Here is a 27,201-nt window from a genome sequence, read left to right on the forward strand (position 1 = left end):
AATATTAGCTCTCTATTGGTCCTGTGTTGATAATAATCACTTCTATAGATACTTTGAATAGTGGTCATTAACAATCTGTTTCCCATCCCCTTCTTGCACCTCTGACACTATAGAAATCCTTGACAGGCTTTGGTGCGCCGTATCAATTGTTATGTATAGAGTGCTTGTCGGGCCCAATGTAACACTTGCACCGGGTCCCATAGCTACACCACTGGTGCTTTGTCATTGATTTAGAAAGGGTTTTGTTTTACAGTAAGAATGATTAAAGTCAGCAATATTTTACCATAAAAAGTAGTTATGGCAAACTCTATATCTGCATTTAAAGGAGGATCAGATGCTTTCCATTGCATTCAATGAAATCCACAGCTTTAATTGCTAGGTACTAGGTTATTCCCAGCTGTGTTGATCCAGGGATTTTATCTGACTGTCATCTGGAGTCCCCTTTTAAAGCTAATTGGTCCAAGCCTTGAAAGGGTTTCATCTTTCTCTGGATCAACTGGGATATGTGAGGATGCAGCTAGGGCAGTGTTTTTTTTTTTCTTTTTTTTAATTATTATTATTTCCTGGTTGAACTAGTGCTATAAAATGAGTCCTTTAAGTTTCACAGACTAGCAATAAACAGACTTTGAACGCTCTGGAGAAAAACAAGCAAGGAAATCTCTGTGCGCTGTAGATCATTTTCTAAAGCACAGATGACTCTAAGAAAGCCTCGGCAGTCATGGATATCCATGAACTGAAAGCTTTTATTCAATATTTTAACTTAGAAAGCCTAAAAGTTAATTATGGGTATAAACGAGTTCTTGTGCAGCTGTTTGGGTACCTGGGTCATGGGAAGTCCTCATTTATTAATTCCTGTAAGTATGTTTTGGATGGTGGCCCATATGAGAACTGTGCTGGTGCAGGCAGCTCTGATGAGGGTCGGACAACAAAGAGAATATCCTACAAGCTGACGGACAGAATTATTCTGGTGGACAACAGGGGTTGTGCTACTATGAGCAGCTACGAGACTGGAGAGATCTTTGCTCAGCTCGGTGAGTAACATACACCACATCTCAACTATTATAAAACACTTGAACTTATACATTCTTAACTGTAGATCAGCCTGCAGTGAACAAATAAAGTACCATTCTTATATTATCTTATATTATCCTACACATTATGACTGTTTCAGCCTTTTTGTGTTATAATTGTTATGCTTAGACCCAAGCTAGCATTAGCTTGAAACGTATCTAAAGTCTTGGTGAAGTTAGGGATAAAATATTTTCTGCTGCTAACAATGGTCATAAATGAGCGGACAACAGCCACACAGGTTTGTTTGCTTTTCCACATTGTTCTTCAAAGTGTCTGGAAGGTTTTCACGGCCCACTCATGGACATTTGTCCAACGTTCTACAAACTCTGCTATAGCAATAGTGTGTCAGGTTAAAAAAAAAAACAAGTTCCCCTTCTTGGAAATGCTCGTAAGCAGTTGTACACTGAAGCAGTGAATTTGGGCACAATTTATGAACCAGGAATGTGGACACTGCCACAGGTGCTCTTGTTAAGCAAATAAATTATAATGGTGGAGTTAAAGCGGCAGTGGAGTTAAAGCAGAACTCTGCTTCTGCTATGGAGATGGCAACAGCACATGCATGTAATAGGGGCAGCTGAAATTGGCTGGGGACATTATTGAACTATGGAAAAGGAAGGGGGGGCAGAAAGGGGGTAAAGTGTTGCCTTGGGGTTTTGAGCAGCTTCATAGCTGCTCTGCTGGGAGCAGTAGTGCATAGACGTATGACTACACAGTGGCTTTATGTAGGTAAGGGGCTGTGTTAGGCATATTTATGGGGGGAGGTTGGTGTTAGGAGTAGGTGGGGAAATCAGGGATTGTAGAATACCGATATAATTATCAAAATTCTGCTATCGGTATTGTCTCACACCCATCTATCAGGAACCCCTCTTACATGCATGCATTGTACACTGTTTATGCAATGGTACCATACAGGTATCTTACAGAAGTTCAGTTGCAGAACTGTCCCTCAGAAGATAATTAAAATGTTCATGAAATGAAATCAACTGCTCTGGGTGCTAATAGAATCTCTGATCTATAAACTGGTTTGAGTGTGTTAAGTGGGATATACTGTGAGGTGGGACTTCTACTCAGAACCATACCACAATGCCACACCAACTCATTTGAGTGAGCTACCCCTTATTTCTATAGAGCTTCTGGATCCCTGAAAACATTTAGCTAAGTAAAATGGCACAAAAGGCCATTGTAGGTGGAGAATTGAAAAAAGAAAACAAAAAAAAAAAGAAAAATAACAACAATAACTACTGTACAATATTAATATTGGCGCCCAAAGGTATAGCCAGATAGCTCATGGTGATCCAGAACCACTATCCCATAGAGCATACATGACAAATCTGGCCCGCAGAGCCATGAAATTTTGCCCTCAAGTGATTTCCCCACTTTACATTACATTCGGCCCACTCTAGACCACAATGGATGCTTTATTTCAGCAAGGAAGCCATATGGCGGAGGGAGAGGGAAAGCACTAGACACCAGGAAACTGCATATGGGAAGGAGGAGGGCCACTAGACTCCAGGGAACTCTATAGGGGAGGGAGGAGACATAAGACACCAGGGAATTGTACAGGGGAAGGAATAGGGGCCACTACACACCAGGGAACTGTATAGGGTGGGTGGCATTAGTTACCAGTGAACTTTATGAGGGAGGTGGCCAGTGCCACTAGACATTGAGATTGGCCCATGACTTGGTCCCAGTGTTCAATTTTGGTCCACTTTGCATTTGCGTTTGACACCCCTGCCATAGAGCCATATCAATCCATGCCATGCACTGATGTGAACCAGAAAGTCCAAAACAGGCTGTATATGTTGGATTGGTGTAGCTCTGTAATATGCATTAGCTACAAGCTGACTATACACCAGAGGTGGATGTGTGTCTGGCTTTCAGGGGCATACAGAGATGCTTTGTATATTCAGGAGTGCATTATGGGAAACCACAGTTGCTCACTTAAAGTGAGCCGAGTAAAAATATTCAAAATAAACACATGATGTACCTGCAAATGAATACTACACGATTACCTCACCATCAGCTCCTCCATTTTCTTCCTACAACATTCCTTCCAGTTCTGACAAGAATTTAATAGAACTGAAATATATCCATTGCTGTCAGTTATAACTGAAAGGACAACTGATGAGCAAGGTAATGTTCTTGTTTCCCTATGGCTCAAGTGGGTGATATTACAGTTTAACAGTGTGCTGACCAGGAAACTGTTATGTGGTAATGGCCATTTTCAAAATGGAGGATGGAGAATTCCATTGATTGCAGTGGATAAACATGGTGCAGGATCTGAGAGGAGAAAAAGAATTAGGAGTAGAATACAGTACATGGGAGGTAATATGACTTGTGTATGTTTATTTTTGACTTTTCATTTTCAGTTCAGGTTTACTTTAAAGATTAACTATTGCAAATACCTTCTGTTTTAAGAAGGCAAGATTCCATTTTATACTGGAGCCCATCTACACACAACATTTTTTACCAAATAAGAATTCCTGCCTGTTTTTTACACTTGTGTGTGGGACCGTATTTGAAGAAAATGTACCCATTAAGGTCACAAAACACAATAAAAACAAAAGTTTTAACTCTTTCTCTTTTAAGTTAACTTAGCTTTACTGCATAAATTAAACTAACTTTGTTGCATGCTTCTTAACCCTCCTGGCAGTCTATTAGAAACCGCCAGGGGGCAGCGCAGCACTATTTTTTAATTATTTTTTTTTTAAAATCATGTACAGCGGCATCCCCCCGCCCGCTTCGATCGATCTTTGATCTTTGATCAGGAAATCCCGTTCAAAGAACGGGATTTCCTGAAGGGCTTCCCCCATCGCCATGGCGACAGGGCGGGATGACGTCACCGACGTCATGGACGTCGTGACGTCTAAGGGAGTCCCGATCCACCCCTCAGTGCTGCCTGGCACTGATTGGCCAGGCAGCGCACGGTGTCTCTGGGTGGGGTGCAACACGGCACGATGAACAGCGGCGATCGTGCGCAGAGCGGCGGCGATCAGAATGCACACGCATCTAGCAAAGTGCTAGCTACGTGTTGCAAAGAAAAAAGTGAGCAAATCGGCCCAGCAGGGCCTGAGAAATCCTCCTGTGCGGCATAGCCCGAGCTCAGCTCGGGCTTACCGCCAGGAAGGTTAAAGAATACCAGAGCCAAAATAACCTAGAGATATGGGAGCGCAGGCATATACTGTTACCTCACTTTCTGGAGTTGGGCACTACTGCGCAGGTGCTGGCCGGGCTGCGCGCATCCCATGGCCGGGAGCACTCTGCACATGAGTATGACATCACGCGTATGATGTGATGACATCATAAACATGCACAGAGTTCTCCTGGCCGCGGGCACACGCTGTAGGACATGCGCTGCACAGCTCGGCCAACACCTGCGCAGTAGTGCCCGACTCCGGCGACCTAGAAAAGGCTGCCAGAGGCATTTAGGTAGGAGGTGGAGGCAGAAAGGAGAATGGGGGGAGCAGTAAGCATCAGGTCAGGTCACAGTATATGCTTGCTCCTCCCATTTCTCTAGGTTATTTTGGCTCTGGTATCCTTTAACGGTGTGCTATGAAAACTGTATATAAAACAATATGCTACAAATTACGTTATCTTGGAGGCAAAACAGTAGGTATTGGAGGGCTTCAAGTTTGGCAGTGATGACCCGGGCCCTACAGAGCCGGACGGTCATCTCATAGTTCATAATGTAGAAAAAAAAATCCTTAGCTAGTCCAGTTGATTATATTGTATTTCCAACGAAAACAGTTATGAAGGTTTGTTCATGTTACACCAGACAAGCAATTTTTTATCTTTTGATGTGTGTGTTACAGTCAACTTGCTGCCTTTGGATCAGACGGTGGAGTGGAGCAAAGGCTTCCAGCTTGTAAATAGAATCGTGGAGGCAGAAAGCGAGGTTCAGAAATCAGACTTCATTTTCCCTGTGTTTATCTACAGGTAACTTTCTTAGATAATAATATGTTATCGCTAGGGGCACTCAAGTGTTTTGTTGGCAAGAATGCTATAGCTGAAGAGAAAATTAGATTCTCCCTCTTGTTTTTTTTTTTCTTTAGAAGGTATCTGGGTCGCACAGTGGTGTATTGGTTAGGTCTCTCGTTTTGCAGTCAATGCTTGGTGCCCTGTTTGAATCTCAGCTAGGTTCCTGTTTGAATCTCAGCTAAGGCACTATCTGCAGGGAGTTTGTATGTTTTCCCTGTGTCTGTGTGGGTTTCCTCTGGGCACTCTGGTTTCCTCCCACATCCCCAAAACATACAGATAAGTTAATTGGCTTCCCCCTAAATTGGCCTTTAAGAGACACCTAAGCCTACAAAAAAGGCTCACCTGTTTACTCACCTGGGGCTTCTACCAGCCCCCTGCAGCTGTCTGGTGCCCTCACAGTCACGATCGGATCCTCTTGTCCCCCGCCGCCAGCTACTGCCACTTTGCCGACAGGCCTGGCCACGCGTCTCCTTCCACACGTTCCCATCCGCAATAGCATCCTGCGCCTGTGAACGCATGGAAGGAGATGCATGGCCAGGCCTGTGCAAGAACAGTAAGCCTGTTGGCCGAAAATGAAAGTAGCTGGTGGCGAGGGAAAGGAGGATCCATGAATGACTGGAAGGGCACCGGACAGCTGCAGGGGGCTGGTAGAAGCCCCAGGTGAGTAAAACTGATTTTTTTTCGTAGGCTTAAGGGTCCTTTAAGGTGGCCATATATCAGGTGACTTGGCGACCAATTGGCCATCCAATTTGATTATTGTAATTGAATTGGAAGAATATTGTGCATGCCTAATCAACTATGTAACCAATTTTGGGCCAAAATTGGTTGCATTAATCGGCTGGACATGTTGCAAGATGTAGGGCCGAGTGCACTCAGAGACAGTGGCGGACATGGACATGTAATGTATAGTACACGGGGGGGGGGGGGAACATTACACATTAGGGGGACAACATTGGGCCGATGGTGGTGGATGTGGTGTCACAAGGCTGTTTCCGGTCGATTTCTGCATAAGATTTGATTGGGAATCAGCCTGCGGTGTTTGGCCAGCCGACAGATCTCTCTCTAATCAGATTCGTTTAGAGAGAGATTTGTCCCTTGGTTGAATCTGCCAATCATCGCTAGATGTATGGCTACCTTTAGACTATTATGTATACATTATACAATATAGACATATGACTATGGTAGGGATTAGATTGTGAGCTATTCTGAGGGACAGTTTAGTAACTATAGACTATATGTACTCTGTACAGCGCTGTGGAAGATGTTGGCGCTATATAAATACTAAATAATATTAAAAAGGGCCAAAAGCAAATTCTAAAACTAATCATGTGGAATAAGTAGAATGAAAGTTCTCTGAAACCTGGATAGACCTGATTAATTTAAAACACAGTGTGCAACAGGACCTGGGAACTAGCAAACACGGTGAAAGGGATTGTTTGTTTTTTGGTTTGTTTAACCCTCCTGGCGGTTTGTCAAAATCCACCAGGGGGCAGCAAATACGTTTTTTTTTTTATTTTTTTTTCTTCATGTAGCGAGACGAGGTCTCGCTACATGATAGCCGCAGCTCAGCGGCATCCCCCCAGCCCCTCCGATCGCCGCCAGCGATCGGAGATCAAGAGATCCCGTTCAAAGAACGTGATCTCTTGGAGGGCTTCCCCCGTCACCATGGCGACGGGGCGGGATGACGTCACCGACGTCATCGACGTCGTGACGTCAAAGGGGACTCCGATTCACCCCACAGCGCTGCCTGGCACTGATTGGCCAGGCAGCGCACGGGGTCTGGGGGGGCGGCTGCGGCGACGCGTATAGTGGCGGATCGGCGGGTAGCAGCGGCGATCGGGCACTGCACGCAGCTAGCAAAGTGCTAGCTGCGTGCAGCAAAAAAAAAATTATGCAAATCGGCCCAGCGGGGCCTGAGCGGTGCCTCCTGGCGGCATAGCCCGTGCTCAGCACGGGCTTACCGCCAGGGAGGTTAATGTGTTTAGCGGGACAAAGGCTACTTTTATATTCCTGCGTGAAAACCTCAAGGCTTGTACACATGTCCAAATTTTCCAACGTGTGGACGAATAAACGACAAACTGATAAGCGGCAGTTTGCCCAATCCAACTTGCGGATCAGTTGGGACGACTATCGGACAAACGACTGTCAAGTCAGTGCATGTGTACAAACAACTTCTAGTCGTTTGACCAACTAATAGATGTGCAAACAAACAGTTGTTTGATCCAGCCAATTGTTTGTTTGATGTGCACAGTGGAGATCAGATGATAGCCGCCATTAGCAAGTTGGATAAACAATGTGTAAATTAGTTTGAACAAGAAAGACTATGGGATATCAACCTCATATGCATCACGCCTGACTCACCTTTAAACAACCAATATGGAAAAAGTACTATAATGCTGGGGATACACGGTACGTTTCTTTTATCAATCGAGCCACTGACGGCTCGATTAATAATTTTCCTGACATGTCCGATACCCCGCCGGATTGATTCCGCGCTCAATACCAGCGGGCAGGACAATAGAAGAAACGAGCGGAAGATAAGAAGCCGCCCGCAGGGACGAGCGGGAATCGATCCAGGGCGCCCGCGGGGACGAGCAGGGACGCGCCGAAATCTATCGAGTGGCTCGATACACGGTACAAAACGTATCGTGTATCCCCAGCATGAGGGAGCACATGTAAATTAGTTTATTGGCTACTTTGTTGGTAAGTGTGTACAGGACATTTGAACGATTTGTTGTTTGCTCTTAAAGTCGTTCAAAAGACCAAACCAAATGGCATCAGGCATTAAGTTGGATGTGTGTATGCATCTTTAGCTTGTAAAGGGAATGGATCTGCACCAACCACAAGAATATTATAGAGTACTAATTTTTTACATGCTATTAAGCATTTGATCATGTTATTGCATTTTTGTAATACCCACTAGAATATTGTTAATATACATACTGGTGCTGTAACCACTAGTAGTCTGTTTGCTAAACTTAGCTTGTAGGTCATATTTTCCTTATATCCGTAAACCATCTTGAATAGTTTATGGGGACTGCTGCTGTTTCTACTGGATTTACCCACGTCTACAGCTGTAGCTACATATTACATACATATTGCAGCTTGTGGTATGCATTGTGGCATGCATCTCCTGGCATGCATTGCAGATTCTTTGAAGTGTAGCCAGCAGTGATGCTCGGATACCCCCAATCAGAATTTGAGTGATCACAAATTCAACTCTGCCCACGTATGAATTGACTCGTGATCACGACCACGAATAGAAACAGATAACTGACTCGAGTTCGGTTTTGAGTCGAATAACTGCATGTAATCACAAATCACAAACTTTAACGGTTAATAGCAAGTCCCCTTAAATGCTAGAAACTCCAAATTTGCCAGATATGTTAAGCAGAACAGCGGAAACAAGGGGAAACAAATTAAAAAATACCTTATACTTTGAGAAAATCGATTTTTAAAATTTCAAAGTAAAAAAGTATACACTTATACAGTAGGGAACCTTAACCGACACATACATTAAAAACAACTATTCCAGTCAATGTAGATAGTACAGCAGACACTTACCGCACTGTCTGCTGTTTTAAATTGTGCTTCTGAGCCCTGTAGTGCGCCTCGTCATTTTCGGCTGACTGATCAGTTGCACAGTACTTTCCCCGGAAGTACTGTTGACTAATCCACTTCCCTGCGCCCGTCTCTATTTCACGCCTGCACAGTAGTCCAACTTGAGTGCAGGCACATTGTGAATCATAGCGTGCGCGTGCCTTTCTATGGCCGGCTGTGGTTTCCTCTTACAAGCTAACAGTGGGTGGTACTTTATTGATTGAGGAAACACAGCCGGCATCTGCACAGTTAGTGCGCATGCTCCCCACTGAGTCGATCTGTCTGCGTGCTTGTACGCCGCAGCAGAATCTGACAGTGCGGGAGTACATGATCAGAACAACACATCCTGGGCTCCACGCTGCCCCGGAAGTAATAGCTCCCATTCTGCGCCATGTTTGTGACGTCATCAAATCAAAACTCTGCCACCAACGGAGAACGGGGATGAGCAGAGCGGCGGAAATCAGTTAGAAAAGCACAGTGCAATGTAAGAAGTATGGGAAATGTTTTATTTGAAAAACTGCTCACAGTTAAGGTTCCCTTTAAATGTGGCAAATGACAGTTCGTTAATTAAGAAAAACTTGTCGACTTTAGCGCTTAATAGAATAGCCCCCTTACATAATATTTTCCTATTTTTTTTAAATGTTTAATTTTTTTTTATGTTCAGAGTGTGGGGAATAAATGACGTAGGGTTCCTCCTACCCAGCATATTCAACCCCTTGTCCCCCATGCAGGCTGGGGTAGCCAGAATGTGGAGCCCCGGTCAACTACAAAGTACCCCTTACCCATTTCCATAAAGGGTTAAGTAAAATAAAAACACAACAACAAAAAAAGTCCTTTAATATTCTAAATTAACCAGAAATAGTTACCTGTACCTTTAAAAAATGTTCCTATGCCAATATCTTTGGAAAAGGTCCCACTTCAATATCCTGTAATTTTTGTGATCTTCTTAAGTTCATTGAAGATCTCCACCGGCCTCCACCACACACGCCGCTCCCCGCCGCAGCTCTCAGCTATACTAAGTATAGCTGAGAGCGCGTCCACCTATGCAGACGCTATACTGCTGGCTCCCGCTGTCTTCCCTGCCTCTCACACCTGACACCCTCACCCATGCTGGAACCTAGTGCACCCGGTGGAGATCTTCAATACATTTCAGAAGATCGCAAGATTAGAGGATATTGGCGTGGGACCTTTTCCGAGGATATTGGCGCGGGAACATTTTTTTTAAAGGTACAGAAAAGTACTTCTGGCTAATTTTTCTGGTTAATTTAGAATATCAAAGGACCTTTTTCATAGTTGTGTTGTTATTTCACTTAAAGGGATACTGTAGGGGGTCGGGGGAAAATGAGTTGAAGTTACCCGGGGCTTCTAATGGTCCCCCGCAGACATCCTGTGCCCGCGCAGCCACTCACCGATGCTCCGGCCCCGCCTCCGGTTCACTTCTGGAATTTCAGACTTTAAAGTCTGAAAACCACTGCGCCTGTGTTGCCGTGTCCTCGCTTCCCCTAATGTCAACAGGAGCGCGCGGCGCAGGCACAGACCATACTGGTCCTGCACAGTACGCTCCTGGTGACGTCAGTAGGAGAGAGGACACGGCAACGCAGGCGCAGTGGTTTTCATACTTTAAAGTCTGAAATTCCAGAAGTGAACCAGAGGTGGGGCCGGAGCATTGGGGAGTGGCTGCGCGGGCACAGGATGCCTGCGGGGGACCATTAGAAGCACCGGGTAACTTCAACTAATTTTCCCCTGACCCCCCTACAGTGTCCCTTTAACCCTTTGTGGAAATGGGTAAGGGGTACTTTGTACCCCTATACTCATTTCTTCTGGGAGGGGGGTGGGCATCTGGTGGTCCCCTTCTTAAAGGGGACTCCCAGATGACCCCCTCCCCGTCCCCCGGGATTTATTGCCCCCACCTTCTCCTGGGGCACCGAAGGTGGGAAAAAGCCCCATACCATGGACCATGTGGGCTGGTATAGCTCAAGGTGCGAAGTCACAGTCGGCCGGGGCTCCGCATTCTGGCTATCCCAGCCTGCATGGGGGACAAGGGGTTAAATATGCTGGGTAGGGGGGACCCCACATCATTCCCCCCCCCCCCCCCCACACACACACACTCTGAACATTAAAAAAATAAACATTTTTGAAAAATAGGAACAAATTATTTTTCCTACTGTTTTTTTTTTTTTTTTTTTTTTTAACATATCCTGCAATTTTGGTGTTTCTACCATATAAGGGGGCTTTGCTATTAACTGCTAAAGTCAGTGGGTTTTGCTTCCTTAACAAACTCATTTACCACAATTAAATATAAACTTTTTTCTTTTGAAATTTTAAAATCGATTTTATCTTCTTATAGTGAACCTTAAAGAGACACTGAAGCAAACAAAAATATATGATATAATGAATTGGTTGTGTACTATGAATAATTACTAGAAGATTAGCAGCAAAGAAAATATTCTCATATTTTTATTTTCAGGTATATAGTGTTTTTTCTAACATTGCATCATTCTCTAATATGTGCAGATTACACAACACTCAGCATTCAAAATGATTCTTTCAGAGCAGTCTGTGAACTAATGACCTCTCCTCTGCCAGAGGAAAAGTAAATAGTTAACTAACAGTTGAGATAATAAAAGTCAGAAAACAGCCCTCTCCACCACTTTGAAAGTTGTAGAGATAATGGCTTTTTTGTATAGAGATAACAACTGGAGTTTCTTAACTCTTCCTGTACTGGAAACAATTAGACTGATGTATCTGATCGTAATGTTTTATTTCTTAGCTGTACTACACATACAAATCATAATATCATAGTTTTTTTTTTTGCTTCAGTGTCTCTTTAAGTCACTAAAAAATGAGTTTTACTCACCTGGGGCTTCCCTCAGCCCCTTGCAGCTGATTGGTGCCCTCGTCGTGTCTCTCTGATCCTCCTGTCCCCGCCGGCGACCACTTCCGGTTTCGCTGTCAGGACCCAACAGGCATGGGAACGCGAGTGATTCTTCGCGTTCCCAGCCACAATATCGCCGGGCACTGATCTAATTTTTTTTTTTAGTGACTCAAATGCCTCTTTAACATATCTGGCAAATTTGGAGTTTGTATACCATGTAAGGGGGCTTTGCTATTAACTGCTAAAGTTGGCGGGTTTTGGTGGTTTAAACATGGCTAAATCCGTGATCATGACCCAGATTTGGACCACGATCACAAGTGCATTCGGAACTGAATCCGTGATCGAAAGGCAATCACGAATTCGGATCACGATGTCGGAGAGTAAAAAAAAAATGCTCATGAATCGCGACTATGCCATGATCATGAGCTCGTGATGAGCACCGCTGTTATCCAGCTGTGGCTGGGAATGGCGACCTTCACAGGGATGGAGGGGGGGGGGGTCTACAGGGGCATCCCCCCATAGGTAAGCAGTGGTGCTCCCCCCAACCCTGTCCTCTCCAACAGCATACTGGCTTATGAATCTCTCTCTTATGGGGTGTTTCAGTGCAAAAAAAAAAAGTCAGGGGTGCCCAGTGCACTTTAAAGAGACTCTGAAGGGAGTTAAAAACTCGCTTTTTAGCTTATAATCAACATGGGCATGCTTGCCCCAGCTAAAATGCCGCTATCTCGTGGCTGAATGAGGGGTCTTTACCCCCCAAATCCCCCTGAAAAATCCACAACCAACTTGATCGTAGATTTTGCTCTTCCTGGAGGCAAAGCTAATGGCTGTAGCTCTGCCTCCATGCGCCTTTATCAGCGGCGGATCCCCGCCTCTCCCCGCCCCTCTCAGTGAAGGAAGACTGAGAGGGGTGGGCGGAGATGGAGATACGCGCTGATAGATGAACTGAGAGGCAGGGCTGCGGCCATTAGCCCTGCCTCAACAGGAAGCACTTGGCAAGCACGGAGGGGATTCGGGGGGTAAAGACCCGTTCAGCCGCGGGATAGCGTCGTTTTAGCAGGGCAAACATGCCCATGACGATTTTAAGCTAAAAAGCGAGTTTTTAACTCACTTCAGACTCTCTTTAAGCGAAGAATGCATCCACTGAGGCCTTTCTACTTTTCCAGATAAAGAAGAAACACCGTATGATGTGTTTTTTGAAGTGGATAATTATCACCTGTCAACAGTTTCGAACAAGCCCATCTTTAGATCTTATGGCCATTTCCCAGGCTTGTAGAAAGACCTTGTATTTAAATGTGAAACTTGTGTGAGAATTAATTCAATAGTATATAATATATAAGGTATATAAAAAAGAATATTTGTTTTAAGGAATGTGTGAATTGTGATTAAGTCAATCAAAATCTTCCCAGGATGGTGTTTATGATCCACTGGGCCTCATCCATTGTTCTTCATCCCCCTCATACAGCAAGACAGGTTGCTAGGCTATAGCCAAGCAGCCTGTCTATTTAGCAATCATTACTAAAAGTGGATCCCAGAACCAACAATTGTTCACATTGGGTATCTGTAAAAGCGTTTGGTTTGTAGCGTAACTGAAATGTGTCTTCTTGCTGCTAGTGATCATTGACTGACTTGCAAAATACACTGAGTAGAAAGTGAAACATTTTTCTTAGAGAACAAGGGATAGTTTTAAGTAACATAGGCCAACTTGGCCACAAATTAATTTGGTATTATTGTTATTGTACCCTTCACAATCATTGACTTGGGACTCTTTAAGGGCTCTCAGAAATTGCCCAGATTGTCTATATATTGTATATTCAGCACTACTAACAAATACAGATTTCGGCTGTTACATGTAACATGACTGTAACTGGTTAACCTGAGTTGATACTTTCCTGCTGGAGGCAGCGGGCGGGGATGACTCACCTCTTCCGTGTTCCATCGTGCGTTCCACTGTCATCACTTCCTGCAATACCGCTCACTGTATTGGTGTAATTTGCCTTTTTAAAACAGAAGGAAATCTGCAATAATTCAGCTATAAGTGAACCTTTGTGATTACCCACAATGCACTGCTACTAAATATGTAAATTACCCCTTCTCCCCCTTGGTAAGCCAAGCAAGCATCCAGAGCCACTGGTGTATAGCAAGCATATAGCTTTAAATTTTACACAGTCATATCAAACCCACATGTGACAGCCTGTTTCAGACTTTTGGTCTTCATCTGTACATGGCAAGGATTGATATGGCTGTATGAGATACGGCTTGTACCAGTACAGCAGAGTAACCAAGCAGCTCAGGGTGACCCAAACCACTCAGAATGTGTAGGGGGATAAAAGGGACCAAAAAGACCTCCTACTAAAAAAAAAGCAAAGCTTGGTGTAATTTGCCTTCCTAAAACAGAAGGAAATATGCAATAATTCAGCTATAAGTGAACATTTGTGGTTACCCACAATGCACTGCTACTAGTTATGAAAATAATTCCTTTTCACCCTTAGTAAGCCAAGCAAGCATCCAGAACCACTAGTGTACCGCAAGCCTATAGCTTTAAATTTTACACAACCATATCAAACTCACATGTAGACAGCCTGTTTTAGACTTTTGGTCCTCATCTGTACATGGCAAGGATTGATATGGCTGTATGAGATAGGGCTTGGACCAGTACAACACAGTAACCAAGCAGTTCAGGGTGACCCAACCCACTCGGGATGTATAGGTGGATAAAAGGGACCAAAAAGACCTTCTACTAAAAAAAAAATCAAAGCTTGGTGTAATTTGCCTTCTTAAAACAGAAGAAAATCTGCAATAATTCAGCTATAAGTGAACATTTGTGATTACCCACAATGCATCACTACTAAATATGCAAATTATTCCTTTTCACCCTTGGTAAGGCAAGCAAGCCTATAGCTTTAAGTTTTACACAGTCATATCAAACCCACATTGATGAGGTGAAGGGGAAGATGGAGCCATACAAAGATAGTTTGGAGCTCTCCCAATATATAATGGAACTGAATAAAGGTATGGAGAAAGTAGAAAGAGAAGAAAAAGAACAAAGGGTTGTTAGGTTCCAGAAGGATTGGCAGGAATATAAAGATAAGGTTGCATACAAATGGCAGGTGGAGCAGAAGAAAAGAAAGGAACAGGAGGAACAGCAGCAACAAGTTCCCGATCCCCCCGTGAACAAACCACCTCCACAAAGAGGTCCCGGGCAGGGTGGTAGCCAAGGGGGGGGGGGGGGGGGGGGGGTAGAGATATCGTGGCCCAGGGAGCCAGATGGGAGGCGCCACAGGGACAGGGATCCTGGGCTCAACCACCAAGAAGAGGTAGGGGAGGGGGACAGGGAAGAGGAGGGGGGAATGGAGAGAAGCCCCCACTAGACATTTTCAGGAACAACTACAAAGAGGACCACCCAATAGGGACCCAATGGGGTACAATGTCCCACCAAATGGAGGATGGAGGGGAGGTAGGGGAGGAGATGGAGGGGGCAGATTCCAGGAAGGATTCAGTGTCCCGATTTATAATCGTTATGAAACAATACAGGAAGTTCCAGATTACAACCAATATGAGGTGAGTACTAATGCACAAGGTTTTTTAGAGAGGGGATGGGGGGGGGGGCAGGGGTGGAGAGGAGGCCTGGGGGTGGGGGGAGGGGGGAGGAATGGGAAGAAAAAGAGGCATAGAAGAGGCTGTAGGGGAAGGGGTGGGGAAAAAAAGAAAAGAGTAGTCGCCCAAGGGGTGTTTAACATCAGTGGAGCGCCATTGTCTGAAGCAGAGCTAAGGGTCTTAGATAGAGGTTTGAAGTTCGCCCCCAGAAAGAATCTGAATAAATTTGATACCTACATTAATCGGAATAAGTATACGAGGAATCTCAATATGAAAAAATACTTTCTGAATAGACCACAGAGGGTAGAAAGGGATGATACATGGAGTGATGGGTTTCAACACACTAAGCTGAGGAACAAGTCTAAATTTAACCCTATGGATCAAGCTAAAGGTAATGCTGTTGATGTATTCAAAAACCTGGTAATGAATGATGTAGAAAGAATTGAGGAGGGGAGAAAAGATTGGGATAAGAGTGTGGTTGAGGACCTCAAGAAAAGGGAAGATATAGTGATACGGCCTGCAGACAAGGGGGGAGGGGTGGTGGTGCTGAGTAAACAACAATATGTGGAAGAAATGGATAGACTGGTGGGAGATGACAATACGTATGAATTATTAAGGGGCAATCCAACTCAAGAGTATAGGAAGGAACTGTGTGGAATTTTGAGACATGGGATGGATGTTGGTATTATCTCAGATGTGGAGTTTAGGTACTTACTGGTTGATGCTCCAAGGATCCTGGTATTATATCAGAACCCAAAAATCCACAAAAACTTAGAACACCCACCGGGTCGCCTGATAGTGAGTGGGATAGGGGGCCTAAATCAAAGGATAGGTGATTATGTGGATTTCTTTTTGCAGCATGTTGTTAAGGATTTGCCACAACTGGTAAGGGACACCAAACAAGTATTACAGAAACTTGAGGAAGTAGTGTTTGGGGAAGGACGGTTCTTTATAACGGCGGACGTCTCCTCTCTGTACACTAGTATCCCCCATGTAGAAGGAACCAAGGCAGTAGCAGAGGCGCTAGAAGAAAGAGGGAACCTGAAGGGACAACAGATAGAATTTATAGTGGAGCTCCTTGGGTATTGCTTAAGCCACAATTATTTCTGGTATGGAGGCAGCTATTATAGGCAGAAGGTTGGCTGTGCGATGGGGGCAAAATTTGCCCCCAGTTATGCTAATATCTTTATGGGAAAGTGGGAAAAATATGTGTTGGATATGGATGTAAGTAGGCCCATTGTACATTGGTGGCGTTATATCGATGATCTGTTATGGATATGGGAGGGGAGGAAGAGGATATACCCAAATATGTGGATGTGTTGAATAGTAACAATTTGGGGATCCGATTGGATGCAAAGTGGAGTAGAGATACGGTTGATTTTTTGGATTTAACCTTATATAGAGAAGGGGGTGGGGTGGGGACCAAAACTTTTTTCAAAAAAACTGATCGGAATGGATACATACCAACCAATAGCTACCATCATGATACGTGACAGCCCATTTCAGCCGTTTGCTCCTTATCAGTACATAGCAGGGATTGATAAGGCTGTATGAGATAGGGCTTGGACCAGTACAACAGAGTAACCAAGCAGCTCAGGGTGACCCAAACTACTGAGAATGTATAGGAGGATAAAAGAGACCAAAAAGCCCTTCTACTAAAAAAAACCAAAGCTTGGTGTAATTTTCCTTCTTAAAACAGAAGCAAATCTGCAATAATTCAGTTATAAGTGAACATTTGTGGTTACCCACAATGCACTGCTACTGAATATGCAAATTATCCCTCTTTGCCCTTGATTTGATATGGCACTTCTTCTTCTTCTTGCTTGGACCAGCCCCTTCTTCTTGCTTGGACCGCCCCTGGAGGCAGGGCGCTACTTCTTCTTCTTGTTTGAAGGTTGAGGCACTTACTCTATTATATATATAGATACTTTTTTCCTTCGAAATTTTAAAATCGATTTTCTCAAAAACAATAATTATTTTTGAAAAATTGTTTTTTACTCTTATTCCCAATGATCTCCTTAACACATCCTGCGAATTTAGGGTTTCTAGCATTTAAGATGGATTTGCTATTAACCATTAAAGTCGGCAGGTTTTTCAATGTGTATTTTTTTTCCTTTGAAACTTTAAAATCGATTTTCTCAAAAACTATAAGGTCGATTTGAATTTTTTTTCCCTCTTGTAGTCACTGGGGGCCCCTACAAGCTTTGGGGCCCTGGGGCAATTGCCCCCTTTGCCTCTATGGTAGCGCCGGCCCTGCCTACCTCCCTTAGCAGCAACTATGCCATTCATAGCAGCACCCATAGGGACTTCCCACCCCCTGCAACCACAATGACCTCTACCTCCCGAGACTCATAGCGACCTCCCTTTGCTTTAGCACCCATACTGACCTCTCTACATTCCACAGCACCCACAGTTACTTCTCCCCCCAGCACCCACAGTGACCTACCTTTCCCCCATCAACCACACTTACCTCTACCTCCCCTAGCAGCAACTATGCCATTCATAGCAGTACCCACAGTGATCTCCCACCCCCTGCACCCACAGCAATCCCACCAATATTCAGCACCCACATTACACTCAACCAGTAACCCCCACTTTAGAAAGCACCCAGTACTTGCACCAAGCACCCTGCACCCAATACTCACATCCAGCCTCAATATGGAAATTAGTACTTGCATCAAACACCCAATAGTACACCCAATACCTGCACCCCTTCACCCTATAGCTGGCACCCAGTACTCACACCTACATGGCACAGTACTTGCACCCAGCCCCAATATGGCACTCACTGCTCACATCTGCACACCGCCTTCACATGGCACCCACTGTCTGCACTCACATAATTAGTACTAGCACCCAAAGTACCTGCACTCAGAACCCACATGACACACAATACCCACTCATAGCTAGCACACAGTGCAGGCATGCACCAAGTATTTGCACCTATGGGATACCCAGTACCTGCACCCAACACCCACATGTTTCATCTGCAGTATTTCCTTTTGCACTAAGCCTCCACTTGGTGCCCAGCACCCACACCAAGCACTCACATATGACATCCAGTACTTGCACCCATAACTTACAAGGGACTGAGTACCTGCAATCAACACCTACATGATGGTTGATACACACCATACAGCCAGAATCCACAGGACACCCTGTGCCAGCACCCAGAACCCACATTGCACCCAGCATCTGCCTTTAGCACCCACATGACAACAAATACCCCACTAGCCAGCAACCATCACCCATATGTCACCATGTACAAAAAAAAAGGAATTATTACTCACTCCCAGTACCCACTTGACACTCAGTATTTGCACCTAAGACCCACATACCCCCATAATTAACACCCACATGGCACACACTCACACATCACCAAGTTTCAAAGCCATTATATGCACCCAGTACCCGTCCATGGCCAGCACCCAAATAGCATCCAGTAGCCATCCTTGGTCCAAACCCATAAGAGACTCAGTACTCTCCCATGGCACACATCCAGACCACACATGGCACTCCATACTCACTTATGTCCAACATTCACATGACTCCCTGTACTAATTAGCACTCACATGACACCCACTATTGTTTATCACCATCTGCTACTCATTCAGCACACAATACTGCATAGCACCCACTGCAAATAAACACCCAAACACTGGACCTTGGTACCCAAAGCAGCTTGATACAGACTTTACTTGGCATCTCGGCACCCACTGCAACTTAGCACAAAGTGAACCTTTGCGTCTTACCATCTACTGCATCTGGGCACCCACTGCACCTTGGCACTTACTGCAGTTTTGCATCTATTAATGCTTAGCAACCACTGTATATTGGTAACCACTTATTTGCCTGAAAAGAGGCTTGGGTGCTGATCAAGAGGGACAGAGGTCCCAGTAATGAAAGGTGAGTCTGTGCCTCCACTGTGCCCACTCTAACCCACTAACAGTGGGCACCTATCACTGCTGATTTGAGGGTGGTGGCACCAAAAGAGTTGGTTGGAAGGAGACACAAAGTCTGCCTAAAGGTGGCCACACATGATACAATAAAATGATCTGATTTTACGGCAATTCGATAAAAACGATCGGATCTCCCGAAAAAATCGAAAGCTTTTTTTTCATTCGATTGAAAAATCTGATTGGAATTCCCATTTTCTTTGATTTTAATTGATCCGGAATGCCAGATATTTTTCTTCAATCTTTCTAAAGATTGTATAGTGTGTGTTGGATTGTCCATTTATTAATATACATACCCTAGCAATTTTGTCAGAGTTTCCAATCATTTGTATCATAATTGGGGAAAAATTGAACATAGGTGTGTGGTACATTGGTCATATTTTTGAAATGTTACAATCAGTCACAACAATTGATTGCAATGCTTAAATTGAACAGATATTTAAAAAAAATTGTATGGTGTGTGGCCACCTTAATACTGCTATAAAGGTGTGTGGGTGGGTGGGAGGTGGGGTGAGGGGTGTTAAGACTGCCTTATGCTTTCTGGAGAGGGGGTATTACATACACAATTTAGCACGATTTATCGATTTCAAATTTGAGCACCACCCCCTTGAGGATCCTCTGCATGGCCCTGCCCCTTCCTGTAGCACCCACACTTACCTCTACTTTTCCCAGCATCCACCACTTCCCCTCATAGCTGGCTCCCAGTACTCACACTCACATGACACCAAGTATTTGCACCCAGGCTTAAAATTGCACCCAGTACTCACACCTGCACACAGCTTCCACATGGCCCCCACTATCTGCACCAAGCACCCACTTAACCCGTACCCGCACCCAAAGTACCCGAATTCAAAACCCATGTGATGCCCAAAGCCCACCCATAGCCAGCACCCAGTACAGGCATGGCGCCAAGTATTCGCACCCATGTCACATCCAGTACCTGTACCCAGCACCCACATGACATTGAGTACATGCACCCAGATCTTACATGGCACTAAGTATTTGCAATCAACAACCTGCATGACACTCGATACCCAACCATAGCCAGAACCCACATGACACTCAGTACTTACACCCAGAACCCACATGGTACCCATAGAACCCACATGGTACCCATCATCTGCATTCAGCAGCATGACAATCAATACCCCCCAAGCCAGAAACAAGGAGGGGGGGGGGGGCATGCGGGGGAAGGCATTGCCAGGCCCCTTTTTTAAATTTGAGCACCCCCCACTTAAGGACCCTCTGCACGGCCCTGTTCACTACTAGAGTTGGGCCGAACCTCCGATTTTAGGTTCGCGAACCGAGTTCGCGAACTTTCGCGGAAGGTTCGGTTCGCGTTAAAGTTCGCGAACCGCAATAGACTTCAATGGGGATGCGAACTTTGAAAAAAAAAAAATTATGCTGGCCACAAAAGTGATGGAAAAGATGTTTCAAGGGGTCTAACACCTGGAGGGGGGCATGGCGGAGTGGGATACACGCCAAAAGTCACCGGGAAAAATCTGGATTTGACGCAAAGCAGCGTTTTAAGGGCAGAAATCACATTGCATGCTAAATGACAGGCCTAAAGTGCTTTAAAACATCTTGCATGTGTATACATCAATCAGGGAGTGTAATTAAGGTACTGCTTCACACTGACACACCAAACTCCACTGAACAGAACAGGTATGCAGTGGCGGGTTCACTGAACAGAACAGGTATGCAGTGGCGGGTCCACTGAACAGGTATACAGTGGCGGGTCCACTGAACAGAACAGGTATGCAGTGGCGGGTTCACTAAACAGGTATACAGTGGCGGGTCCACTGAACAGAACAGGTATGCAGTGGTGGGTTCACAGAACAGGTATGCAGTGGCAGGATCAATGAACAGGTATGCAGTGGCAGGATCACTGAACAGGTATGCAGTGGCAGGATCAATGAACAGGTATGCAGTGGCAGGATCAATGAACAGGTATGCAGTGGCAGGATCAATGAACAGGTATGCAGTGGCAGGATCAATGAACAGGTATGCAGTGGCAGGATCAATGAACAGGTATGCAGTGGCAGGATCAATGAACAGGTATGCAGTGGCAGGATCACTGAACAGGTATGCAGTGGCAGGATCAATGAACAGGTATGCAGTGGCAGGATCAATGAACAGGTATGCAGTGGCAGGATCAATGAACAGGTATGCAGTGGCAGGATCAATGAACAGGTATGCAGCCAGGGACAAGCTAAGGCTAACTAATCTTTCCCTATGAGAGACTGCAGTAGCTCGCCCTACTCTAACTAATGCAGGCACACGAGTGGCCACGGCCGCCGCTGCCTGCCTATATAAGGGGGGGTGGGGCTCCAGGGGCTAGTGTAGCCTAATTGGCTACACTGGGCCTGCTGACTGTGATGTAGAGGGTCAAAGTTGACCCTCAGTGCATTATGGGGCGAACCGCAATGGGGCGAACTTTTCCGGCGAACCGTTCGGCCCAACTCTATTCACTACTAGTACCTGGACAAGCCCCTCTGGTGAAGGACTAGTCCGTATTTTCCTATTCTTTCACTGTTTGTACCTATTCCAGCTCTTTGGAAAGGTCTGTGCTAGTACATACAGTCAGCTCCTCTGGTAAAGTTCCTCTCTACTATTAAAGTTACGGTTGCACTAATACACAACTCTGTCAGTATCTCTTACATCTATACTTGCATTATTGCTGATTCTGCAGATCACCACATAATCAGGTATAGTGTCTGTATTGTTGGTGTTACTGCAGATCACCTATAATCAGACGTCTGAGTTGCAGCACCCAACCGTTACACAAGGTGAGTGGTTTATCAACTTTACCCTGCACCGAAAATCTCCTGGCGGCTTAATGATATGCATGCCCAAAATACAGACTGTATGATAAAACATATGTGCATGAATAGTGACATTGCCAGTGGGCAATAATATTTTTAGATCTTTAAATTGGTCTCTTTTTCTTTAGCTTGAAGATGGGTATTTATGAACAAGATATTGGAAACATAGGAAATCTTCTAGTGACTGCCCAGAAACTAACAGGTAAATATTTCACTCTTGATGATGAACTGGAGATGATCAATAAAATGTTAACCCTTAGACTGCCACTGTGTTTCCGCACCTAGGCTTTTTTGTTTCTCAATATTCCTGTGCCAAGGATGTCTAAGGGTGTTTAGTACAAAGTTTTAGGTCGGTGTCAACTTCCTACTTGGCTTGAAATAACCAAATAATTAAACGTCTATGCAAAATTATGCAAATGTTACTGCAGACCTATGCAACTTTAAATGGACGTATGCTTCCTCTGCAAGTTTTGAATCATCCATTTTACAATAGATTTTCATAATAGTTAGCATAATTCTGTATCATAATAATTAGCATAATTCATAGTCATCTCAAAGTTATGTCCACTTCAGTGATATTCCTACTGATTAAAGTGGACTTTGGCACAAGTAGATTTTGCCAAGACATTTAAAGTTAACCTGAGACAAATACAACAAGAAGGATTTATACTTACTCGAGGCTTACTCTCTGGGTTCCATCCTGTCCCTTCCATTCTCCTGCTGTCATGCCCAGTATTTGCTGACTACTGGATATGAGCAGCCCTGACCGCATGCCTCCTTAGTCGCGCTCCCAAGGCCGGGAGCATTCTGCACCTGTGCAGTTAGTTAAGACTTGTAACTGCACAAGCACAGGAGCAGACATCAAACCAACAAACGTTGATTCCGGTTAACGACTAACTGTATATGGTTTATTGCAAGCTTTAAAAAAGGTTAAAGAGTACCTCCGACCAAGAATTGAACTTCATCCCAATCAGTAGCTGATACCCCCCTTTTCATGAGAAATCTATTCCTTTTCACAAACAGAGCATCAGGGGGTGCTGTATGACTGATATTGTGGTGAAACCCCTCCCACAAGAACCTCTGAGGGCCATGGTACTCCTGGCAGTTTCCTGTCTGTGAACCTTGTTGCATTGTGGGAAATAGCAGTTTACAGCTGTTTCCTACTGCCAAAAAAACATGCAGCAGCTACAGCACCTGCCAACAGTAAAAATGTTCACTGGAGTTCCTCTTTAAGTTTCTTCTTCATACATTATACAGAACTGGATTAGAACCGTACAATAAGAAGTTTTAAATCACATACAGACTTATATATGATTCTGTAGGGTCATTCTGACATGATGTCACATAGTTGTACCCCCTTTGAAATGTAAAAAGACTTCCTTAGTGTCCTATTGAACTTGAGGCAGCAAAAAGTCTACAACCGGCCCTGCCGGGCAGAGTTCTATGTATTGGGGAAACAAATCAAGCAGTACGGAAAAAGGTTAAACATGCACCTCTTCACAGTGAAGCACAAAAGAAGGGACACGCCAATAGGACTACATTTTAACAAACATGCCCACAGCATGAAGAACCTGAATCCTAAAGGGAAATTTCAAATCTGGGAAGGAACGTCGGACATTTGAATACAAGTTCATGTAGATGTTTCAGACTCCAAGCAAAGGCTTGAACATAAAGCCTGGTTTCATCAGTCTGTAGAATTCGTAACACCATTTAGCCTCTGTCCTTTCAGACTGTTGGACTGCTTAACACTTAGCACATTTTATTTTAAAAATATAATGGCTGAAAACTAAGAAATAATATTTTTTTTTGTATTAGTCACTTTAAAATGCGTATAAAATGAATAATACAAAAAAAAATATTATAGGGAAGATCCGCGCAGACTATAAAAAACAAACTGCACTTACCTGGGGCTTCTTCCAGCTCCTGGCAGTCGATCGGTGCCCTCGCCGCAGCTCCTCTCCCTCCCGACGTCCAGCGGTGAGGAAGCCGACCTCGCCAGGTCGGTTTCTGGGTCGGCTTCATGTGCGCTCCACGGCAGGGGGTCACGTGGTTTAAGTGACGTCATCTGGTCTCTTCTGCGCCTGCGCAGTAGAGACCCGATGAAGTCCCTACACGACGTGACCCCCTGCCGTGGAGCGCACAGAAGCCGACCTGGAAGCCGACCGGGCGAGGTCGGCTTCTTCACCGTTGGACGCCGGAAGAGAGAGAAGATGCGGCGACGGCACCGATTGACTGCCAGGAGCTGGAAGAAGCTCCAGATAAGTGCAATTTGTTTTTTGTAGTCTGCGCAAACCTTCCCTTTAACAAAAAGCATCACCCGAAGACAGCTTAATTTGTGGCAAAAAGAACAATATATAGATAATTTTGGTGTGATAAGTAACAATTCTTATTATTGGCAAACGAATAGGAGGAGCTGGGTGTGAAAATTGTTCTAATTTTTAAGGGGAAAACATCTGTGGTTGGGAAGTGGCTAAGTATACAGAAACTGTCAAATGAAAATGGTATTTTTGTTTCCACAGGAATGTTCCCTTTTGTAGTCCTGACGCATAAGACACATGGTAAATTGACAGAGATTGAGAGCATATTTCAGGACATGGGTGCAGAAAGAATTTTCGCATTTGAAAACTACACACCAGAGGACCACTTTAAAACTCGAGGAAAACATGAGGAGGTGCTGAAATTCTTTAATGAAGTCATCAAAGAGGTCCACTTCCTTCTAGAGCAACCCAGGATCCCAGAAATAGATTTCAAACAGCGGAAGCAGTTGGTTCTAAAATTCATCTATGACCGAGAGATGGAGAGCCAGCGGGATCACCAAGAAGAGAGGAGAGAAGCTGAGAGGATCTACCACAGATTGCGGATGGATAGCATGCACATAAAGAGCAAGCTACAAATAGCAGAGGAAAAGAGAACATTTGAAGAGGAGATGAAAAAGTTGGAAGAAAAATATGAAGCACTGAGATTGAGTGATAATCAGCGATTCATGGCAGAGATGAGGGAGTTTGAAAGACAAATGGAAAAGAAGTACAAGAAAGATAATTGTCGCATACAGTAAACTTTTCTGTGCTCCTCCACTAAGGCAAAACCTTAATGAGTTAATTGAATTTCATATTCCAACTCATTGAATATCATTTTTGCTAATCTTACTACAGATGGCTTAATCTTAACTCTCATGGAGAGCCTAGATTGATTCATAGTTACATAGCAACCTTGGTTGAAAAAAGACTTGTGTCTATCAAGTTCAACCTTACAAATCACAAAGACGTCCATATATAGAGGAGAAGGGTAAAGGACCTTTTTACCAGTTCACAAGTAAAAAGTAACGCAAACAAAATGTTACTTCAAACCATGAATTCCATTCTTGACTGTGCACATTGCGAGATAGCAGATGGATCAGGGGAACAATCAATGAAGCAAACTTGTGAATTTTCACTTTGCACATAAATGGAATTTATTGTCATTATTAAGGCTTGGCCAGAATTCCCAATCAATGAAAGGTGACTGATTTCATGTTGAATCGACCAGTCTAATCTATTGAGAATGCCAGATATCGGTCAATCGCACAGGAATCGGCTACTGTTCAGTGTTCACATGTCATTTGATCAAATCTGAATCGATTTTTGCATTCAGAGCATGGGGATACATCATCAGTCAGATCGAATGTGAAGGTGAATTGCATAGGATATCGTTTGTAGTGTGTGGGTTAGTAATTGATCAACTTTTGATCAACCATACAGAAGTCGATTCCTAAATAAAGTTGATAGCTTTGTCAATTCAGATGTATGGCTACCTTAAGAAGGACACAGACAGCAACAAATTAAACATGTTCATAGAGTGGGGAAGAATTAGAATTCTGGACTAGGTTTTCTGTCCATTATTTCCTGTCCCTAGAACTATCGGCTCATGTTAAACCCATACAGGGGGTCCCAGGTACAGGAAGTAAGGAAAGACATCTCTATTAGTGACACAGACAGAAAATAAGACCCCTCAGACAGTTCTAACCATGTTTAATGTTATTGAAAACATGCAATGGACAAACCGGAACATAATCAAAACGAGCATGTGTGAACAAGCCCATAAGAACGTCCTGTTTGCATATCTTTTTGTCCGCTGCCTCTATTGTAAAAAAAAACAGTCTGGCAGTGGCCCTAGTGGGACCAGAGACTGAGAATGGGCCCATCCCTCCCTCTTTCCTTCTTCCTTTTGGTATGTGTGTTTATTTAATGCCCCATCGTGTCATTTTGTTTCTGTGCTGTGTTTCGTCTGTATTCTTTGTCTTGTCCCTATGGATGTTGTGCATTAGTAGCTTATATAAGCCAATGTGTGTATATATATGAAATGACATAATAGCCAAATGTAGCTATGTAGTCAAGTCAGCTACATTTTCGGCTAATAAAACTTAAAGCAAACGTGTAGTGGAAAAAAAAAAGTCACATACTCACCTATGGAGAGAAAAGGCTCTAAATTCTATAGAGAATTCCCGTTCCTCTCAAGGTCCCCATGTTCCAGCGCTGTCCCCTGTTTGCATTTGGGACACCCCCCTCCATAAGGGTTCAGAAGCACTTGCTTGCCCAGGTGCTTCCAAAGACTGGTGACTCTGTGCGCTTGCACAGTGTGGAGCTGCCTGTCTTCAGAACCACTAAGGACGCAAGCGCTCCCGAAGGCTTCTGAGGATCCGAGAAGATATATTCCACCAGTTGGTTGAATACGTGTGCAATGGAGGTGGGAGAAAGGAGCATTGCTGGAATAAGGATACCATGAGATGACCAGCATGGCTCGATAGGATCAAGATCCTTCCCTCTACATAGGTAGGTATGTGACTATTTCTTTTCACCTTTAGTCTATCTTCATCTTACTTTAAGTGTTCCTCCTCACTGGTTAAGGTCCTAGACTTGTTTGTTATGTTGTATGTATGAAGATGTCATTTGAATAGCTGCTGACAAGCTTAAATTTAGTGATTTTTTAAAAAAAATAAAGAAACATATTAGTCAAAATACATTTTGATGCATGCATGTTTTTTTTTTTTTTTTATTTGTTTGTTTTTAATATGTATACTACAAAAGTGCAAACTTTCATTCCCCCTGTGTTCCTAGTTCCATGATTGCTGGTGATGCCTTGACATCTGTGTGCTTGCTTACACACTTTTTAAATGTGCATGCCCTTTACATAATTAATTTGTAGCTCACATGTGTATTTGAAGTGCTAGTGTACTTATAACATTGTGTGCTTAAAGAGTACCCGATGCAAAGCTCGGGTACAAAATTAAATACTTACCTAAAGAGAGGGAAGCCTCAGAATCTTA

At 44.1% G+C, this 27,201-nt stretch overlaps 1 protein-coding gene across 1 annotated transcript; it reads left to right on the forward strand.

Moving 5' to 3' along the window:
- Positions 1-706: 706 nt before the first annotated feature.
- LOC137526028 (uncharacterized) lies at positions 707-24,954 on the forward strand. Its single transcript, XM_068247239.1, has 4 exons — positions 707-1,031; positions 4,884-5,007; positions 22,028-22,101; positions 24,419-24,954. Exons 1-4 carry the CDS (start codon positions 719-721, stop codon positions 24,952-24,954), a joined length of 1,047 nt encoding a protein of 348 aa, XP_068103340.1. The 5' UTR covers positions 707-718.
- Positions 24,955-27,201: the final 2,247 nt, after the last annotated feature.

Source organism: Hyperolius riggenbachi, chromosome 7, assembly GCF_040937935.1.
Source record: "Hyperolius riggenbachi isolate aHypRig1 chromosome 7, aHypRig1.pri, whole genome shotgun sequence".
In the NCBI taxonomy this organism is placed as follows: domain Eukaryota; kingdom Metazoa; phylum Chordata; class Amphibia; order Anura; family Hyperoliidae; genus Hyperolius; species Hyperolius riggenbachi.

Coding starts and splice junctions, on each gene's coding strand:
- LOC137526028 (XM_068247239.1), top strand. CDS start 719: ATGGATATCCATGAACTGAAAGCTTTTATTCAATATTTTAACTTAGAA. Junction 1,032..4,883: donor AGAGATCTTTGCTCAGCTCG/GTGAGTAACATA, acceptor TGTGTGTTACAG/TCAACTTGCTGCCTTTGGAT. Junction 22,102..24,418: donor GACTGCCCAGAAACTAACAG/GTAAATATTTCA, acceptor TTGTTTCCACAG/GAATGTTCCCTTTTGTAGTC.